Source organism: Rhinoderma darwinii, chromosome 2 (genome assembly GCF_050947455.1).
Source record: "Rhinoderma darwinii isolate aRhiDar2 chromosome 2, aRhiDar2.hap1, whole genome shotgun sequence".
Taxonomy (NCBI): Eukaryota; Metazoa; Chordata; class Amphibia; order Anura; family Rhinodermatidae; genus Rhinoderma; species Rhinoderma darwinii.
In genome coordinates this window covers 397,708,349-397,725,505 of record NC_134688.1, presented here as the reverse complement: position 1 = coordinate 397,725,505, position 17,157 = coordinate 397,708,349, and the positions used below count along the sequence as shown (strand labels likewise).

The 17,157-nt window shown below is 42.3% G+C and overlaps 1 protein-coding gene across 3 annotated transcripts in view; it reads left to right on the top strand.

The window, feature by feature from the left end:
- Positions 1-17,157, top strand: part of PHKA2 (phosphorylase kinase regulatory subunit alpha 2) — a 93,554-nt gene that overhangs the window by 49,393 nt on the left and 27,004 nt on the right. For all 3 annotated transcript variants that reach the window (XM_075854024.1, XM_075854023.1, XM_075854025.1), the window contains exons 12-18: positions 4,556-4,651; positions 4,751-4,858; positions 5,096-5,174; positions 8,785-8,919; positions 11,980-12,089; positions 13,568-13,712; positions 16,383-16,461. In XM_075854024.1, coding sequence (XP_075710139.1) covers positions 4,556-4,651; positions 4,751-4,858; positions 5,096-5,174; positions 8,785-8,919; positions 11,980-12,089; positions 13,568-13,712; positions 16,383-16,461 — 752 coding nt within the window. The remainder of the gene's footprint in view (positions 1-4,555; positions 4,652-4,750; positions 4,859-5,095; positions 5,175-8,784; positions 8,920-11,979; positions 12,090-13,567; positions 13,713-16,382; positions 16,462-17,157) is intronic.

The window sequence follows — 17,157 nt, the reverse complement described above, 5'->3', positions numbered from 1 at the left end:
GCACACGCACACACACAAACAATTATGGTATTTCTACAATCGAGCACAACTTATAAAGTCATATAAAACATTTGTGACATCATCCCTACAGAAAGCAACCTATCAATACACATCCAAACTATTGGGACATTAAACACTTTGTGACAATAAACACAAAAAGTCACAAAAAGAAAATGTTATAATGTCCTCCAATAGGTTATTCTGTAAAAATGTTGCCATAATCAAGGGGCATAAATCCCTGCGGGCAGAGGCATGCAAACATTTGTTATTTATATCGAGGCCATGCATACACTGATCAATTTTATCTTCAAATATGGTGGTAAGGTTGAGCCCAGTATGCAAAAGCCTCACTACTCACTGGTTAATTACTGTTATCAAGTGGTTTATTTACAGTTGACCATAAAATTGTAGTTTGCTGTTGGGACTGTGTTTATCTGACCTGTCTTGTGATTAATGTGGTAAGGGTAGGCCTGCGTCTGTCCCTAAAAAAGAGGTACATATACAGTTCTGTATCTCTGAGTATTCCTTTTCAAAGTGTTTCATTTCAACACTAGAGGGAGATTGTAATGCAACCTAAAGGTCCTTTTACACGGGCCAATGATTGGGCAAACGAGCATTCATATAAACGCTCGTACCCGATCATTGCCCTGTGTAAACGGGGAAACGCTCATTTATCGGCTGATCGTATCGTTCAGGCTGCATAAAATATTATCGTTGTCGGCAGCACATCTTCCGGTGTAAATAGGGAGATGTGCTGCCGACATGATGAAAATGTATGGGGACGAGCGATCGTAGTAATAATCGCTCGTCCCCATACATAGCTCCTTGAGAAAGGAGCAAACGACAGCCGACCAATGAGATGTCGCACTTGTAGTTATAGCCAATATCTGCCTAACTTTTGCTGAGAAGCATTACATATAATGCAGTTGTGTCATCCTTTTCATGACAATCACTTACCATATCCGTAGTTAACCAGTTAACAGTTGGCATTTGCATTCTGGGCTCGACCTTCCCGTACCTCCACAGCACAGGCTAGGTTTACACCATGTTGTGGCCCTCTTTAAGGGCTTGTTCATTAATTTTTTTTGTTTCATTTATTTTTAAAACAGTTAGCATTAGGACCCAAAAATGCTTTTTTCTGTCCGGTTGAAAAACAGGATCCTGTTTTTTTTGTTTTTTTTGTACAATTTTCTCTGTTCAGACCACATTTTTGCATACTGGATGCACAATAGAAAGTCATTGGAAACAGGACCGGCATCCTGTTTTAAAGGTACTTTCTTATCTTAAATGAAAAAAAACAGTATCTTTTAACAGGATGCAAAAATGCGGTCTGAACAGAGAAAATGAAATTGGTCAGTTTAGTATAAATCTGAATCAACCTCCTGGGTTCTGTAAATACTCACACACATTTGTGACATCATCACTATAGAAAGCGCACACATACAATTGTGGCATTATCATTATAGAGAGAAACCTATAAATACACAAGCACTATTGTGACCTCATGACACTACAATGCAGCCTGTACGTACACACATGCATGCAGTCACCGTATTGTGACATTATTAAAAAAGAGAACAGACTGTAAAGACACAAACTATTTTCACATCACAGAACTGTTCAGCCTTGAAACACACGTACACACCATTGTGACATCAACACAAGGAAACACAGCATATAATGTTCTATTCACAGCAATTCGGGAAATGGTGCTGACTATTAATATTCATGCCATGGAGCATGAGTTCTAGGACATTAGCCCCAAGTAAGCAGTGCTGCCAATCATAACTGTAACGGCCGCCGCTTCCCGCAGCCGCCGTATACTTACCTCTTAACGGCGTCCTCTGGCTCCTGACTGCCACTGCATCCCTCTATTACACTTGGCTGGTTTCGCTCCCGATCGCCAGCGCTCTCCTCATGCTCTTCCTAGTGTGTGCGCGCTGGCCTTCCTTTTCTTAAGGGGCCCGTACACGCCTAATTATCCACCCACCTTTCGCAGGGCATAAATAATCCTCTTTAGTTTTAATCATTGCCTGAGCAATTTGGTTCCTCCTAGCTTGCTAGTTATTCTCTGCTGATCGTTTGTTTGGAATTCCTCTGTTTAACTCTGTCTGTACCTTTGGCTATCCTTGCCGGCCGCCCGCCCTGACCTCTTGCTAGTAACTTGTGAACAATCGCTGCCGCTTGCTCTGACCTTTTGCTCGACCAACCGTGAGTGCACGTTTGCCACCTGCACTGATCATTGCACACTGTCTACCTATTATATTACTATGCCTGTTTACATTGGCTGTCAGCAAGGGAGACTACTCTGGGGGTAGTGACCTGGGGCTCCCCAGCAGCGAAGTCCAAATCCCTGTGTAGGGTTAAAGGGTGAAAGGCTATGACTAAGAACGCAGTTGGTGTTTGAAAAGCGTAAGCATACTGGTCCTTTGTCTTTATGTGCTGTTTGGATTTTTAATGTTTATAAAATAAGTCCTCAGATTTCTTCACAAAGTGCTGGATCATACCTTTTTCTTTTTTGCTACTTAACCCTTTCCCGACATATGACATACAGTTACGTCATAGCCGGGTAGGGGAAGTATGGAGCGTTCTCACGGAGTGAACCCGCTCCATACGATGCAGGAGTCGGCTGCTTGTTACAGCCGACACTTCAGAGTAACGAGCAGCATCGTGCTGGATCGCGATCTCGCTCGTTTAACTCGTTAAATGCTGCGGTCAATAGCGACCGCAGCATGGCCCCCTCTAACAGCTCATCGCGCCACCCCCCCCCGCAACGCAATCGCGGGGGGGCGATGGTTGCTATGGCTGCCTGGGGGCATAATAAAGGCAACCAGGTCCGCCATCTTTGTGCAGCAGGGCTTAATAGATGCCTGTCAGAAGCAAACGATTGCTGGTTGAAGTCCCCTAGGGGGACTAATAAAAAAAAAAGTAAAAAGGAGTTAAATAAAGTTCTTTTTTTCCCATTTTCCCTCTAGAACATAGTAAAAAAATAAATAAACATAATTGGTTTTGCCGCGTAAAAGTCTGAACTATTACAATATATCATTATTTAATACGTACTGTAAACGCCAGAATCTCTCTTTTTTTGGTCACCTAATCTCCCATAAAAAGTGATCAAACCGTCGCATGTACACCAAAATGGTAGTATTAAAAACTACAGCTTATCCCGCAAAAAAATAAGCCCTCATACCACTTAATCGACGGAAAAATAAAAAAGTTATGGCTCTCGGAATTTGGCCACACAAAATACATTTTCTTTTTTACACTTAGGTTTTTACTTGTAAAAGTAGTAAAATATAGAAAAAACTATATATATTTGGTATCGCATTGACACACAGAATAAAGTTAACATGTTGTTTTAATTGCACAGTGAGTTCCGTAAAAACGGCGCGCAAAAAACCATGGAGGAATAGCGTTTTTTTTTTCATTTTCTACCCCACAAATAATTTTTTTACCGATTCCTAGTACATTATATGGCAAAATAAATGGTGCTACGAAAAACTACATCTCATCCCACAAAAATGAAGCCCTCATAGTACTATATCGACGGAAAAATAAAGACGTTATGGCTTTTGGAAGGTGGGGAGGAAAAAACGAAAATGAAAATCTGAAAAAGGGCTGCGGCGGGAAGGGGTTAAAGAGGCTCTGTCACCACATTATATGTGCCCTATCTTGAACATAATAAGATCGGCGCTGTAATGTAGATAACAACAGTGGTTTTTATTTAGAAAAACAATCTATTTTCACCAAGTTATGAGCGATTTTAGCTTTATGTTAATGAGTTTTTTAATGCACAACTGGGCATGTTTTTACTTTTGACCAAGTGGGCGTTGTGGAGAGAAGTGTATGACGCTGACCAATCAGCGTCATACACTTCTCTCCATTCATGTATTCACCACATAGTGATCTTGCTAGATCATGATGTGCTGTCTCTTACTCACACATTAACATTACTGAAGTGTCTTGACAGTGAATAGACATCACCTCCAGCCAGGACGCGATGTCTATTCACAATCCCAACACTTCGGTAACGTTTGTGTGGGACTTACAGCACATCGAGATCATGTTGTGCTGTCATTTATAGCGTGATCTTGCGAGATTACGCTTGCTGTGCTGTAAGTCACACACAAACGTTACCGAAGGGTCGGGATTGTGAATAGACTTTTTTTCAGGAAATAAATGTATCGGTGTACGGACTCAATGCAAAGTCTATTGAGTCCGTACTCCGATACATCGGCTTTTTGGAAAATGCCGAACAGACACGAAGCGGCTGAGCGCTCACACGCGCGCTTCAGCTGCTTTGTTCTAACGATTGGTGGGGTCTCAGTGCTCGGACCCCCACCCTCACTATGACATGTCAGAAGTTTGTCAAATGTTTAGCTAGACTTTAAGGCTTGACACATCTGTAGATTCAGCCCTGACATTCTGTTTTCAATACGAGATGGCAGATGTACTGTAGTCATTGTGTCATCACACTTTGTACCTGCGTGAGTATGTTCATTTTGTTAATAATTTATATGTATTTTAAAATACTTTACTTTTTTATATATTTCAGGTACAGGAGTACAAAGAGGCTCTAGAAGGAGTTTTGATTAGAGGAAAAAATGGGATTCGCCTTGTACCAGAATTATATGCTGTCCCACATAACAAGGTTATTACATTGCATGTGAATGTTATTCCATACAAAACTGCACTCGCTGCTTTATGTGTGTGTGTTTTAACATATTATTTTATTGTTCTCTGTCTTTAGATAGACGAGGAGTATCATAACCCTCATACAGTTGACCGTATACCTATCGGAAAATTACCACATTTGTGGGGACAGTCTCTATTTATTCTTGGTTCTTTACTTTCTGAGGTATAAGACATTTTAAGATAATTTTTGTGGCACTGACAACTTTTAGATTGTAAAGGATTTGCTTTGGATTTTATGGCCATTTTCCTCTGTATGTTAACATGGACTAACTCCCAACGTAAAGCTACATGCTTAGTTTATGGAATCACAGGTTTAGTTAGCAGATCAGACGTTTAGGCAGCTGTTTAATAAGAATTATTACCTTTTAACAATTTCAAAGTTTCCTGTTCTTCTTTATAGGGCTTTTTAGCACCTGGAGAAATTGATCCCTTAAACAGAAGATTTTCAACATCTTTTAAACCTGATGTGGTAGTACAAGGTATGAACACTGGGCTTGTTTATACTATAAGGCCCCATGCACACAGTCGTGCCAGTAAGCACGGCCCGCGATTGCGGGCACGGCAGGCTGCTGATGGCCGCCCGCATTTTCAGGCCGTGGTCCCATACATAGTATGGGAGCACGGCCCGTAAAACATGGAAAAACTGACATGTTCCGTAATTCCTGGCATAGTTCTATGGCACGGACACCCATATACAGAAAGGTGTCCGCGGCCAATAGAACTGAATGGGTCCGTAATTGCGGACTATATTACGTTACGCATTTACGGATGATTTTTACGGTCGTGTGCATGGGGCCGAACAGGTTATATTGGGGACCACATGTATGGAGCTATTCTCCCCTAGTGGCAGTTCTTCTAGAAGAAAATACCCCCGTACATACAGCATCCGACGTATGAAATCGAAGGCATACAGAGGTACAGTAACGGTCTATACACCACTAGAAGGTTATATGGAGTTGTAATACAGCTGTGTGCATGAGCAGGATTGCTAGCAACTGGAGCTACAGATTAAGCTGGGGATTTCAATACATTCTTCTGTGGTTTCTTTGTATTCTTTATTGAACAAATATCTATAAATGTACACTACCGTTCAAAAGTTTGGGGTCACCCAGACAATTTTGTGTTTTCCATGAAAACTCACACTTATATTTATCAAATGAGTTGCAAAATGACTAGAAAATATAGTCAAGACATTGACAAGGTTAGGAATAATGATTTTTATTTCAAATAATAATTTTCTCCTTCAAACTTTGCTTTCGTCAAAGAATGCTCCATTTGCAGCAATTACAGCATTGCAGACCTTTGGCATTCTAGCTGTTAATTTGCTGAGGTAATCGGGAGAAATGTCACCCCATGCTTCCAGAAGCCCCTCCCACAAGTTGGATTGGCTTGATGGGCACTTCTTGCGTACCATACGGTCAAGCTGCTCCCACAACAGCTCTATGGGGTTGAGATCTGGTGACTGCGCTGGCCACTGCATTACAGATAGAATACCAGCTGCCTGCTTCTTCCCTAAATAGTTCTTGCATAATTTGGAGGTGTGCTTTGGGTCATTGTCCTGTTGTAGGATGAAATTGGCTCCAATCAAGCGCTGTCCACAGGGTATGGCATGACGTTGCAAAATGGAGTGATAGCCTTCCTTATTCAAAATCCCTTTTACCTTGTACAAATCTCCCACTTTACCAGCACCAAAGCAACCCCAGACCATCACATTACCTCCACCATGCTTGACAGATGGCGTCAGGCACTCTTCCAGCATCTTTTCAGTTGTTCTGCGTCTCACAAATGTTCTTCTGTGTGATCCAAACACCTCAAACTTCGATTCGTCTGTCCATAACACTTTTTTCCAATCTTCCTCTGTCCAATGTCTGTGTGCTTTTGCCCATGTTAATCTTTTCCTTTTATTAGCCAGTCTCAGTTATGGCTTTTTCTTTGCCACTCTGCCCTGAAGGCCAGCATCCCGGAGTCGCCTCTTCACTGTAGACGTTGACACTGGCGTTTTGCGTGTACTATATAGGGCATGGCCACACGTAGCGGATTTCCTCCACAACTGTCCGCATCAATGCCGCACAGAATCTGCGTTGCAGATTCTGCTGCGGATCTGCACAAAATGTGCAGTAAATTGATGCGGACTAGCTGCTGCGGACTGCGGGAAAAGTGCTTCCCTTCTCTCTATCAGTGCAGGATAGAGAGAAGGGACAGCACTTTCCCTAGTGAAAGTAAACGAATTTCATACTTACCGGCCGTTGTCTTGGTGACGCGTCCCTCTTTCGGCATCCAGCCCTACCTCCCTGGATGACGCGGCAGTCCATGTGACCACTGCAGCCTGTGATTGGCTGCAGCCGTCACTAAGACTGAAACGTCATCCTGGGAAGCCGGACTGGAGACAGAAGCAGGGAGTTCTCGGTAAGTATGAACTTCTATTTTTTTTACAGGTTGCTGTATATTGAGATCGTAGTCACTGTCCAGGGTGCAGAAACAGTTACTGCCGATCGCTTAACTCTTTCAGCACCCTGGACAGTGACTATTTACTGACGTCTCCTAGCAACGCTCCCGTAATTACGGGAGCCCCATTGACTTCCTCAGTCTGGCTGTAGACCTAGAAATACATGGGTCCAGCCAGAATGAAGAAATGTCATGGCAAAAAAGCAAGACGCATCCGCAGCACACATAACATGTGCATGACAGCTGCGGACTTCATTGCGGAATTTAGAATCTCCATTGAAGTCAATGGAGAAATTCCGCCATGAGTCCACAACCAGTCCGCCACTGCTCCGCAACAGACAGAGCATGCTGCGGACACCAAATTCCGCTCCGCAGCCTATGCTCCGCAGCGGAATTTTACGCCTCGTCTAAACGAACACTTCTAAATAGAAGTGGAAGGCAATGGAGAAACGGCTCCGCTGCGGATTAACGCTGCGGAGTGTCCGCAGCGGAATTTAAGTGAAATTCCGCCACGTGTGAACCCAGCCTTAATGAAGCTGCCAGTTGAGGACCTGTGAGGCGTCTATTTCTCAAACTAGAGACTCTAATGTACTTGTCTTGTTGCTCAGTTGTGCAGCGGGGCCTCCCACTTCTCTTTCTACTCTGGTTAGAGCCTGTTTGTGCTGTCCTCTGAAGGGAGTAGTACACACCGTTGTAGGAAATCTTCAGTTTCTTGGCAATTTCTCGCATGGAATAGCCTTCATTTCTAAGAACAAGTATAGACTGTCGAGTTTCACATGAAAGCTCTCTTTTTCTAGCCATTTTGAGAGTTTAATCGAACCCACAAATGTAATGCTCCTGATTCCCAACTAGCTCAAAGGAAGGTCAGTTTTATAGCTCCTCTAAACAGCAAAACTGTTTACAGCGGTGCTAACATAATTGCATAAGGGTTTTCAAGTGTTTTCTAATCATCCATTAGCCTTCTAACACAGTTCGCAAACACAATGTACCATTAGAACACTGGAGTGATGGTTGCTGGAAATGGGCCTCTATACACCTATGTAGATATTGCATTAAAAACCAGACGTTTGCAGCTAGAATAGTCATTTAGCACATTAACAATGTATAGAGTGTATTTCTGATTAATTTAATGTTATCTTTACTGAAAAAAACTGTGCTTTTCTTGCAAAAATAAGGAAATTTCTAAGTGACCCTAAACTTTTGAACGGTAGTGTATATCTATATACGGCTATAATATACGTAACGAAAAATTATTTATATATGTGTGTGTGTGTGTGTGTGTGTGTGTGTGTGTGTGTGTGTGTGTATACATACATATATATATATATATATTTATATGCACACTTAAATTACAATCAGATGTTTTTTATTTATTTATAACCAAAGCGACAATATAATAATGGAGAGTTGATGGTGTTCACGGCTCTTGTATATGGACCTTTCTATCATCTTCATATGACTTGCAGTTGAGACAATGGTTAAACGACTTTTCTTGCTAGCCCTATATATTATTATATGGTTCATAAACGTATAAGTTCTTTTAATGATTATAGATTTAATTGATCCTTATTTCGTTTTAGTCAAAACCCACTACACCTTTTACATTAATACATGAATACCATTTTTTTTTATTTGTTTTTTCAGTGTCTGTTCTGGCAGAAACAACTGAAATTAAGAATATGTTAAACAAACATGACATTAATGTACAGAGCTTCAGTGACGTCCGGCCGTTTCGAGTACAACCTGCTAGAATTTTGAGCCACCTCTATGTAAAACTTGGTAAGTGCAGAGAATTGTGACCTGGTGAAGTTCTGCATTGTATTGTACAACATTCCTATATTTCAGCCCATTCTCCTATTTATTTATTTATTTATTTGTTGTGATAAAAAAAGAAACGGTTTCAAGATCATTTGGCAAGTTTCCATATATTCCCTCTGCTAGGATCCATTGCTGTTTTTTAAAGAGAATGGGCCAGTTCTATTGAATCTTAGGCCTGGGCTTCACTCGTGTGAGCACGTTTCTATAGTAGTAAAGAAATATTCGGCACACAAGGTGATGATTTTAGAAAATCTTTCGGTTTTATTTTATCAAAAGTTGATGCCAGAGGTTTAGTGCGACGTTTCGGTCGTATATTAGACCTTCATCAGGCACTACAAGAGCAAAATATATTGCAAAACAGTAGATTAGCATCATGTGGATAAATAGATATATAAAATAAATCAAGGTAAGGAGAGAAATAAATTGGGGGGGGGGGAGACATAAGGCGAACATAAATGAAAACAGGTGTCTATGGCATGTGCGCAAACATTGCACATAGACATGGTACATAACGGAGAAACGGTCATGAACATATAACTAATTTATATATGAAATATAGCTTATGTTTGATAGTATAGCATGTATAATATGTACATAGAAGACAGACATCCTCATCCAGGAAACATTGTCAGGGTATATATAAAGTCAAAATATAACGGTACAGTAAAAAATAGAGAAGGACTGGCTGTGGCTGAAGGTAACATGCAAGGAGTTAACCCCTTCCTGACATTTGACGTATCCATACGCCAAAGTCGGGTAGGGGAAGTATGGAGCGGGCTCACGGAGTGAACCCGCTTCATACAATGCTGGTGTCGGCTGTTTGTTACAGCCGACACCTCAGAGTAACTAGCGGCATCGCACTCGAGCGCAATCCTGCTAGTTTAACTCGTTAAATGCTGCGGTCAACAGAGACCGCAGCATTTGAATCGTTAGAAAGAGGGGGGCGACCCCCTCTAACAGCTCATCACGCCCCCCGCAACGCAATCGCAGGGGGGGGGGGGCGATGGTTGCTACGGCTGACTGGGGGCCTAATGAAGGCCCCCAGGTCCGCCATCTGTACACCTATTAAGCTACACCTCAAGGGCCTGTCAGAATCACCATATACTGCAATACATTAGTATTGCAGTATATCGTGCAAGTGATCTAACGATCGCTGGTTGAAGTCCCCTAGGGGGACTAATAAAAAAAGTAAAAATTAGTTAAATAAAGTTGTTTTTTTGTGTAAAAAAAAATTAAAAATATTAAAAGTTCAAAAAACCCCCCTTTTCCCATTTTCCCCCTAGAGCATAGTAAAAAAATAAACATATTACAATATATCATTATTTAACCCGCACAGTGAACGCCGTAAAAAAAAAAATTGTAAACGCCAGAATCTCTATTTTTTGGTCACCTCATCTCCCACAAAAAATTAAATAAAAAGTGATCAAACCATCGCATTTACTCCAAAATGGTATTATTAAAAACTACAGTGTATCCCACCAAAAATAAACCCTCATACCACTTAATCGACGGAAAAATAAAAAAGTTGTGGCTCTCGGAATTTGGCGACACTAAATACGTTTTCTTTGTTACACTTAGGTTTTTACTTGTAAAAGTAGTAAAATATAGAAAAAACTATATATATTTGGTATCGCCATAATCGTATTGACCCAGAGAATAAAGTTAACATGTTGTTTTAATTGCAAAGTGAATTCCGTAAAAATGCGCACAAAAAACCCTGGAGGAATCGCTGTTTTTTTTCATTTTCTACCCCACAAATAATTTTTTTTCCCTTTCCTAGTACATTATATGGCAAAATACATGGTGCTACAAAAAACTACAACTCGTCCCGCGAAAATCAAGCCCCCATAGGACTAGATCGACGGAAAAATAAAGACGTTATGGCTTTTGGAAGATGGGGAGGAAAAAACGAAAATGGAAATCTGAAAAAGGGCTGCGCGGGGAAGGGGTTAATATCTGTATCTGTATTTCCTGATAAGGAACTGAACCTGTGTACTTCATACATAGACAAGGGGGATTTAACATAGTCCTAGAGAGTTTAGTTTGAAAGAATCAGGTGGTCAGTAGTAAGTACTTGCTGTAGTCTCAATGTGTATCTAGGTGAGATCTAGTAAGCTGTAGGTGATTGTAAGGGTATGTTCACACGAGGGCGTCCGTTACGGCTGAAATTACGGGGATGTTTCAGCCTGAAAACATCCCCGTAATATCAGCCGTAACGGCATGTGCAGGCGCTTGAACGCCGCGTCCATTACGGGCGTAATTGGCGCTGCTATTCATTGGAGTCAATGAATAACGGCTCCAATAACGGCCAAAGAAGTGACAGGTCACTTCTTTGACGCGGACGTCTATTTACGCGCCGTCTTTTGACAGCGGCGCGTAAAATACGCCTCGTGTGAACAGACAAACGTCTGCCCATTGCTTTCAATGGGCAGATGTTTGTCAGCGCTATTGAGGCGCTATTTTCGGACGTATTTCGGGGCAAAAACGCCCGAATTACGTCCGTAAATAGGCCATGTGAACATACCCTCACTGTAATGTGAGGGAAAACGGGGGTCAGACGTCAACTGTCAAAAGTATATAGTGTGCAGACTATATCCATCGTAATCATGTTAGGCTGTGTGGTAGGGTAAATTACCTGGTACCTCCTGGTGTCTGGTTCATCCAATGTTCCCTTTTATTTCTCTCCTTACCTTGATTTATGTTATATATCTATTTATCCACATGATGCTAATCTACTGTCTTGCAATATATTTTGCTCTTGTAAATTGCCTGATGAAGGTCTAATATACGACCGAAACGTCGCACTGAACCTCTGGCATCAACTTTTGATAAAATAAAACCGAAAGATTTGCTAAAATCATCACCTTGTGTGCCGAATATTTCTTTAATATGTAATTGGGTTGGGACCCTATTCGTTTACCTACCCGGATCTTGTGTGCTCTGAACCACTACATACGTTTCTATAGTGTCAATGATTCAAAAATATGTTGTTAATATTAAAGATATTATTCTCTGCCATAGGAATTAATAAAGCCATGAAACTAAGCGGGCGACCATATCGCCATATAGGAGTGCTGGGAACGTCTAAACTGTACACCATTAGGAATCAGATCTTCACTTTTACTCCGCAGGTTGGTGCAAGTAAAACATAATCTATTTTATTACATTTAATAGACTGTACATTTCTATGTAGGAGACATCATCTATGTCAGCATGGGCCTAAATCTATTTTTAAGGGTAAGGGTTTACTTATTTTTTAGTCCTTTTTTTTGCAATTTTTTTTTTAAATGCGGGAACCTCTGGATGGCTTATCAGCTGCTTTTTTTTCTGTGGCCGTTGACTTTATTGCAAAATACAGTTACTGGGAAAACTTTTTCTGTCTAGGAAGTTCCTATCGTGGGATTTTGAAATGTTTGCATTATGTAACATTGAATATAATAGCAGGCAATGCTTTGTTAAGAAGATGTCTCACACATATTGTACCTAACATGTAAGTGAATACAGACATTGGGCCTTATTCATCAAATCTAGCAGAGAAAGTGGTCTTGTTGCTCATGGCAACTGATCACAGTACAGTGGTTGCTATGGACAACAAGACCAGATTTTCTCATTAGTTTTAACCACTTCCTGCAAAAGGATGTAAAATACATCCTAGCGGGAGGGGAGAAGTATGGAGGGGGCTCGGGCTGAGTCAACCCCATAAAGAGCGGGTGTCGTCCCTTTTCCGCCCGGATTGCAGGGTGCCCATAGGTTGTCATGGCAGCCCCCAGATCTGGCAGGGCTGAGAACAGTAACCGCACAATAAACTGCAGTACAAAAGTATTGCAGTGGCGATTAAACGATTGTACGTTTAAGTCTCCTAGTTTAATACAGTTTTAAATCATCTATTTAAAAAAAAACATCAAAAGTAAAATTTATTTTTCCCATTTTTATATAAAATAATGTAAACAATAAAAAAATAAACCTAATAGGTATCGCTGCGTCCGTAGCAATCCGAACGATTACAATATAATGTTATTATATCGGCATGGTGAATGGCGTAAGATAAAAAAGAAAAACCAATGGAATCACTTTTTTTGGTCACTTTGCTTAAAAAAAAAAAAAAAAATGGAAGAAAAAATTATCAAAAAATCATCATGTTTTCCCACAATTCTTGACATGATTTTGAATAAAATAGGAACTGCTTCTATTTAATACTGCAACCACAATCGCAGGAAAACCGCAACAAACCTGTGTGGAAATCGCTGGCGTCCTGCTGGACTATTACCGCATAAGAATGAGAACAACAGATTAAAAAAATTATAAAAAGGAGACAAAACTGCAAATTACAAACCAGTTCTGGGGTCTGCCATAAAACATGACGTCTGAAGCTGTTTGATTCAGGTGACCAAACACTGTTCCCTTTATTGTTCGTGCACAAACATAATTCCGTCCTGCGTGTTTCATGTGCTCTATCATGGATGCAGTGGTTTCTTATCCTCTCCTCTTTTTGTACAAACATTAGATAGTTTTTATATACTTGCCAAGCTGTCATAAAATGATGCGTACAGTACATCCTATTTCTAGAAATGAGTCCCTGACTCCCATAATCTCTGGGTTCCCCTTATAGTTTACAGATCAGCACCACTTCTACCTAGCGCTGGACAGCAGGATGATCGTTGAGATGCTCAGGACTGAGCTGGCATACCTGACTTCATGCTGGAGGATGACTGGAAGACCGACGCTCACCTTCCCCATCACTCAATCCATGCTGAGTAATTTACACTTCTTTCTACTGTACTTTAATGGTCACCTTGGGCTGCATTCACACTAGTTCCAAGAGTAACAGCATATCAATATGATGACAAAATCTGTGCAAGCATAGGGCAAACAAACATGCACTTTAATGACTGAATGTAACCATAAATATATGGGATTCGGACTGTACGAGGCATAAATCCATATTTATGTGCCCCCTGTGCCTCTTTTTCCAACACATACGAATGTCATGGACAGGGCTACAGAAAACAATGCCCAGTTGGCAAATACTGAGCATGATGCACTGAAGAGCGGGAGATACTGGCAACCGGCTGCACTGAGGAGCGGGAGATACTGGCACCCGGCTGCACTGAGGAGCGGGAGATACTGACACCCGGCTGCACTGAGGAGCGGGAGATACTGGCACCTGGCTGCACTGAGGAGCGGGAGATACTGGCACCCGGCTGCACTGAGGAGCGGGAGATACTGACACCCGGCTGCACTGAGGAGCGGGAGATACTGGCACCCGGCTGCACTGAGGAGCGGGAGATACTGGCACCCGGCTGCACTGAGGAGCGGGAGATACTGGCACCCGGCTGCACTGAGGAGCGGGAGAGACTGGCACCCGGCTGCACTGAGGAGCGGGAGATACTGGCACCCGGCTGCACTGAGGAGCGGGAGATACTGACACCCGGCTGCACTGAGGAGCGGGAGATACTGGCACCTGGCTGCACTGAGGAGCGGGAGATACTGGCACCCGGCTGCACTGAGGAGCGGGAGATACTGACACCCGGCTGCACTGAGGAGCGGGAGATACTGGCACCCGGCTGCACTGAGGAGCGGGAGATACTGGCACCCGGCTGCACTGAGGAGCGGGAGATACTGGCACCCGGCTGCACTGAGGAGCGGGAGAGACTGGCACCCGGCTGCACTGAGGAGCGGGAGATACTGGCACCCGGCTGCACTGAGGAGCGGGAGATACTGGCACCCGGCTGCACTGAGGAGCGGGAGATACTGACACCCGGCTGCACTGAGGAGCGGGAGATACTGGCACCCGGCTGCACTGAGGAGCGGGAGATACTGGCAGCCGGCTGCACTGAGGAGCGGGAGATACTGGCACCCGGCTGCACTGAGGAGCGGGAGATACTGACACCCGGCTGCACTGAGGAGCGGGAGATACTGGCACCCGGCTGCACTGAGGAGCGGGAGATACTGGCACCCGGCTGCACTGAGGAGCGGGAGATACTGGCACCCGGCTGCACTGAGGAGCGGGAGATACTGGCACCCGGCTGCAATGAGGAGCGGGAGATACTGGCACCCGGCTGCACTGAGGAGCGGGAGATACTGACAAACGGCTCCTACGTTACACCAGTATTAATAAATCTCCCCACTAAGAGATTTAGCAAAATTTGTGCAAAGGACAAAGGGGTTCCGTTTCCCGTTGCATCAAGTTAAGCTGCTTTTATCTTATCAAAAATAAGAGCTTGAACACTCCAATGTTTTTCTAGTTTTTATAAATCTCATTCACCTTCTGGTTTGGCAGTATTTGCAGCCAATATCAGGACATTGTTATATGGTCTCTGGGCATTGGGAATAAAAACATTTTATTTTTTTTAAAGGATTTTTCCCACTATAGAAAGTAATGGCATACCACTATAACACTAAGAATGGAATTTTACCCTGCACAGCGGATGGCAGGAAGCCAGGGTAAAACTGTAAAGGGGGCACAGCACTTAGACTTTAATTAGATGAACGAGTGTAAACTCGGACGTGAAAAACTGATGTTTTTCATGTCCGAGTCGCACCTGTGCGGGACCCGTTTTCAGGGATCCCTCATAGACTTGGGACTAGTCTTGGGATTCCACATAGACTAGGTCTTATTTTTTCATGGGCACTTTACATGGACCGTGTAAACAGCGGCATTGAAATACATACAGCCGTGTGACGGTCGTCAAAAAAACGTCCATCACTCGGATGATATTTACGTTCGTCTAAATAAAGCCTAAAGCCACGCTGCTGCCCCTTCATTCTCCGCATCAGTAGGGGTTCTAGAGGCCGATAGGCTTTAATATTAAATGATGGTAATATCCCATTAATCTGCTTTTTAAATAATGCGAAGATCCAGGTGCATCTTAAAGGTTGTAAAATGTGGGAAAAACAGAATGAAGCCTGGATTTCTACATAAACAAATGAAATGATGAAATACTGAAGTGATGAGTAGGTTTCCGAGTACATCTAGCTCTGTTCACATCACATTTGTGCTCTACGACTGAGATATATGTCAGGATTTACATATACCTCCGACAGAAGGCTGTGATGTATTCCACTGTACAGACAAACAGTGTTATATGTTGGCCATTGGCCCCTAAGTAGAAAAACGTATACTGCGCGGTATATATTTTTCTACTGTCTGCCTATGCATGGAATAGTGTAGTTTACTACACTATTCATACATTAAAAAAACTAGGTATGCTGATGTATACCATCCCAGCGTATGCCAAAAGTACACAATTTTGGTATAAGCCGGGTGAATGGGGGCCTATGGATACATTTGGCGTATGCGCCCGTATCAAACGCCGTATATGCTGTCGTAAATATAATGCTATGTAGTATTAACTATACTAAGGACAACTGGTAAATGTGCCTTACTAGTAAAGTACTGACTATCCATATAACTTGTATTTCAGATGAGGATGGCACAGACATAGATCCAGCTATTCTTTCAACAATTAGAAAACTTGACGATGGATACTTTGGAGGAGCAAGGTATGTAAGTTACTACCGTGAACTGTAAGGGTAGAGAACACCTCAGGCGTAAACATCGCAGATTTTCCACACTGGATTTCAATGCGGAAAATCCGCAGCGTAATACAATAGCAGCAGTGTGCAAATCTCATGCACACACAGCGGAAAAAATCTGCTGAAAAAAACGCTTATAAATTGGCCAATTTTTTATTTATTTTTTAAGCCGCAGCATGTCCATTTATGCTGCAGAATCGCTGCTCTTCTGTTGTGGGTTTTCCCCATTGAATTCAATGAAGGTAAAACCTGCAACAAAGAGATATGTGTTGCGACTTTTGCTGCAGAAACGCTGCCATTCCCACCGCAAAAATCGCAAATGAAAAAATAAAAAAAGGTATTTTTTATTTGTATAATACAAAAATTTTATACTTGCATAGTGATGCGATTCTCTCTTCTCTTGGCATGATGTTTCATCCCATGTGACTACTGCAGCCAATTTCCGTCAGGATTTCCTCTGCGGAAATGGCGCAGAGTTTACAGTAGCAGAAAAGTGGATAAGATTTTAATAAATCTCATTCACACACTGCAGAAAAAAACCTGCACAAAACACGTGCGGAAATTTACGTGCTGTATGGATTTTCAATCTGCAGCATGTCAATTTATATTGCGAAAATGTTGCAGAATTTCTGACGGAAATTCTAAAGTGTTTATGATACGTGT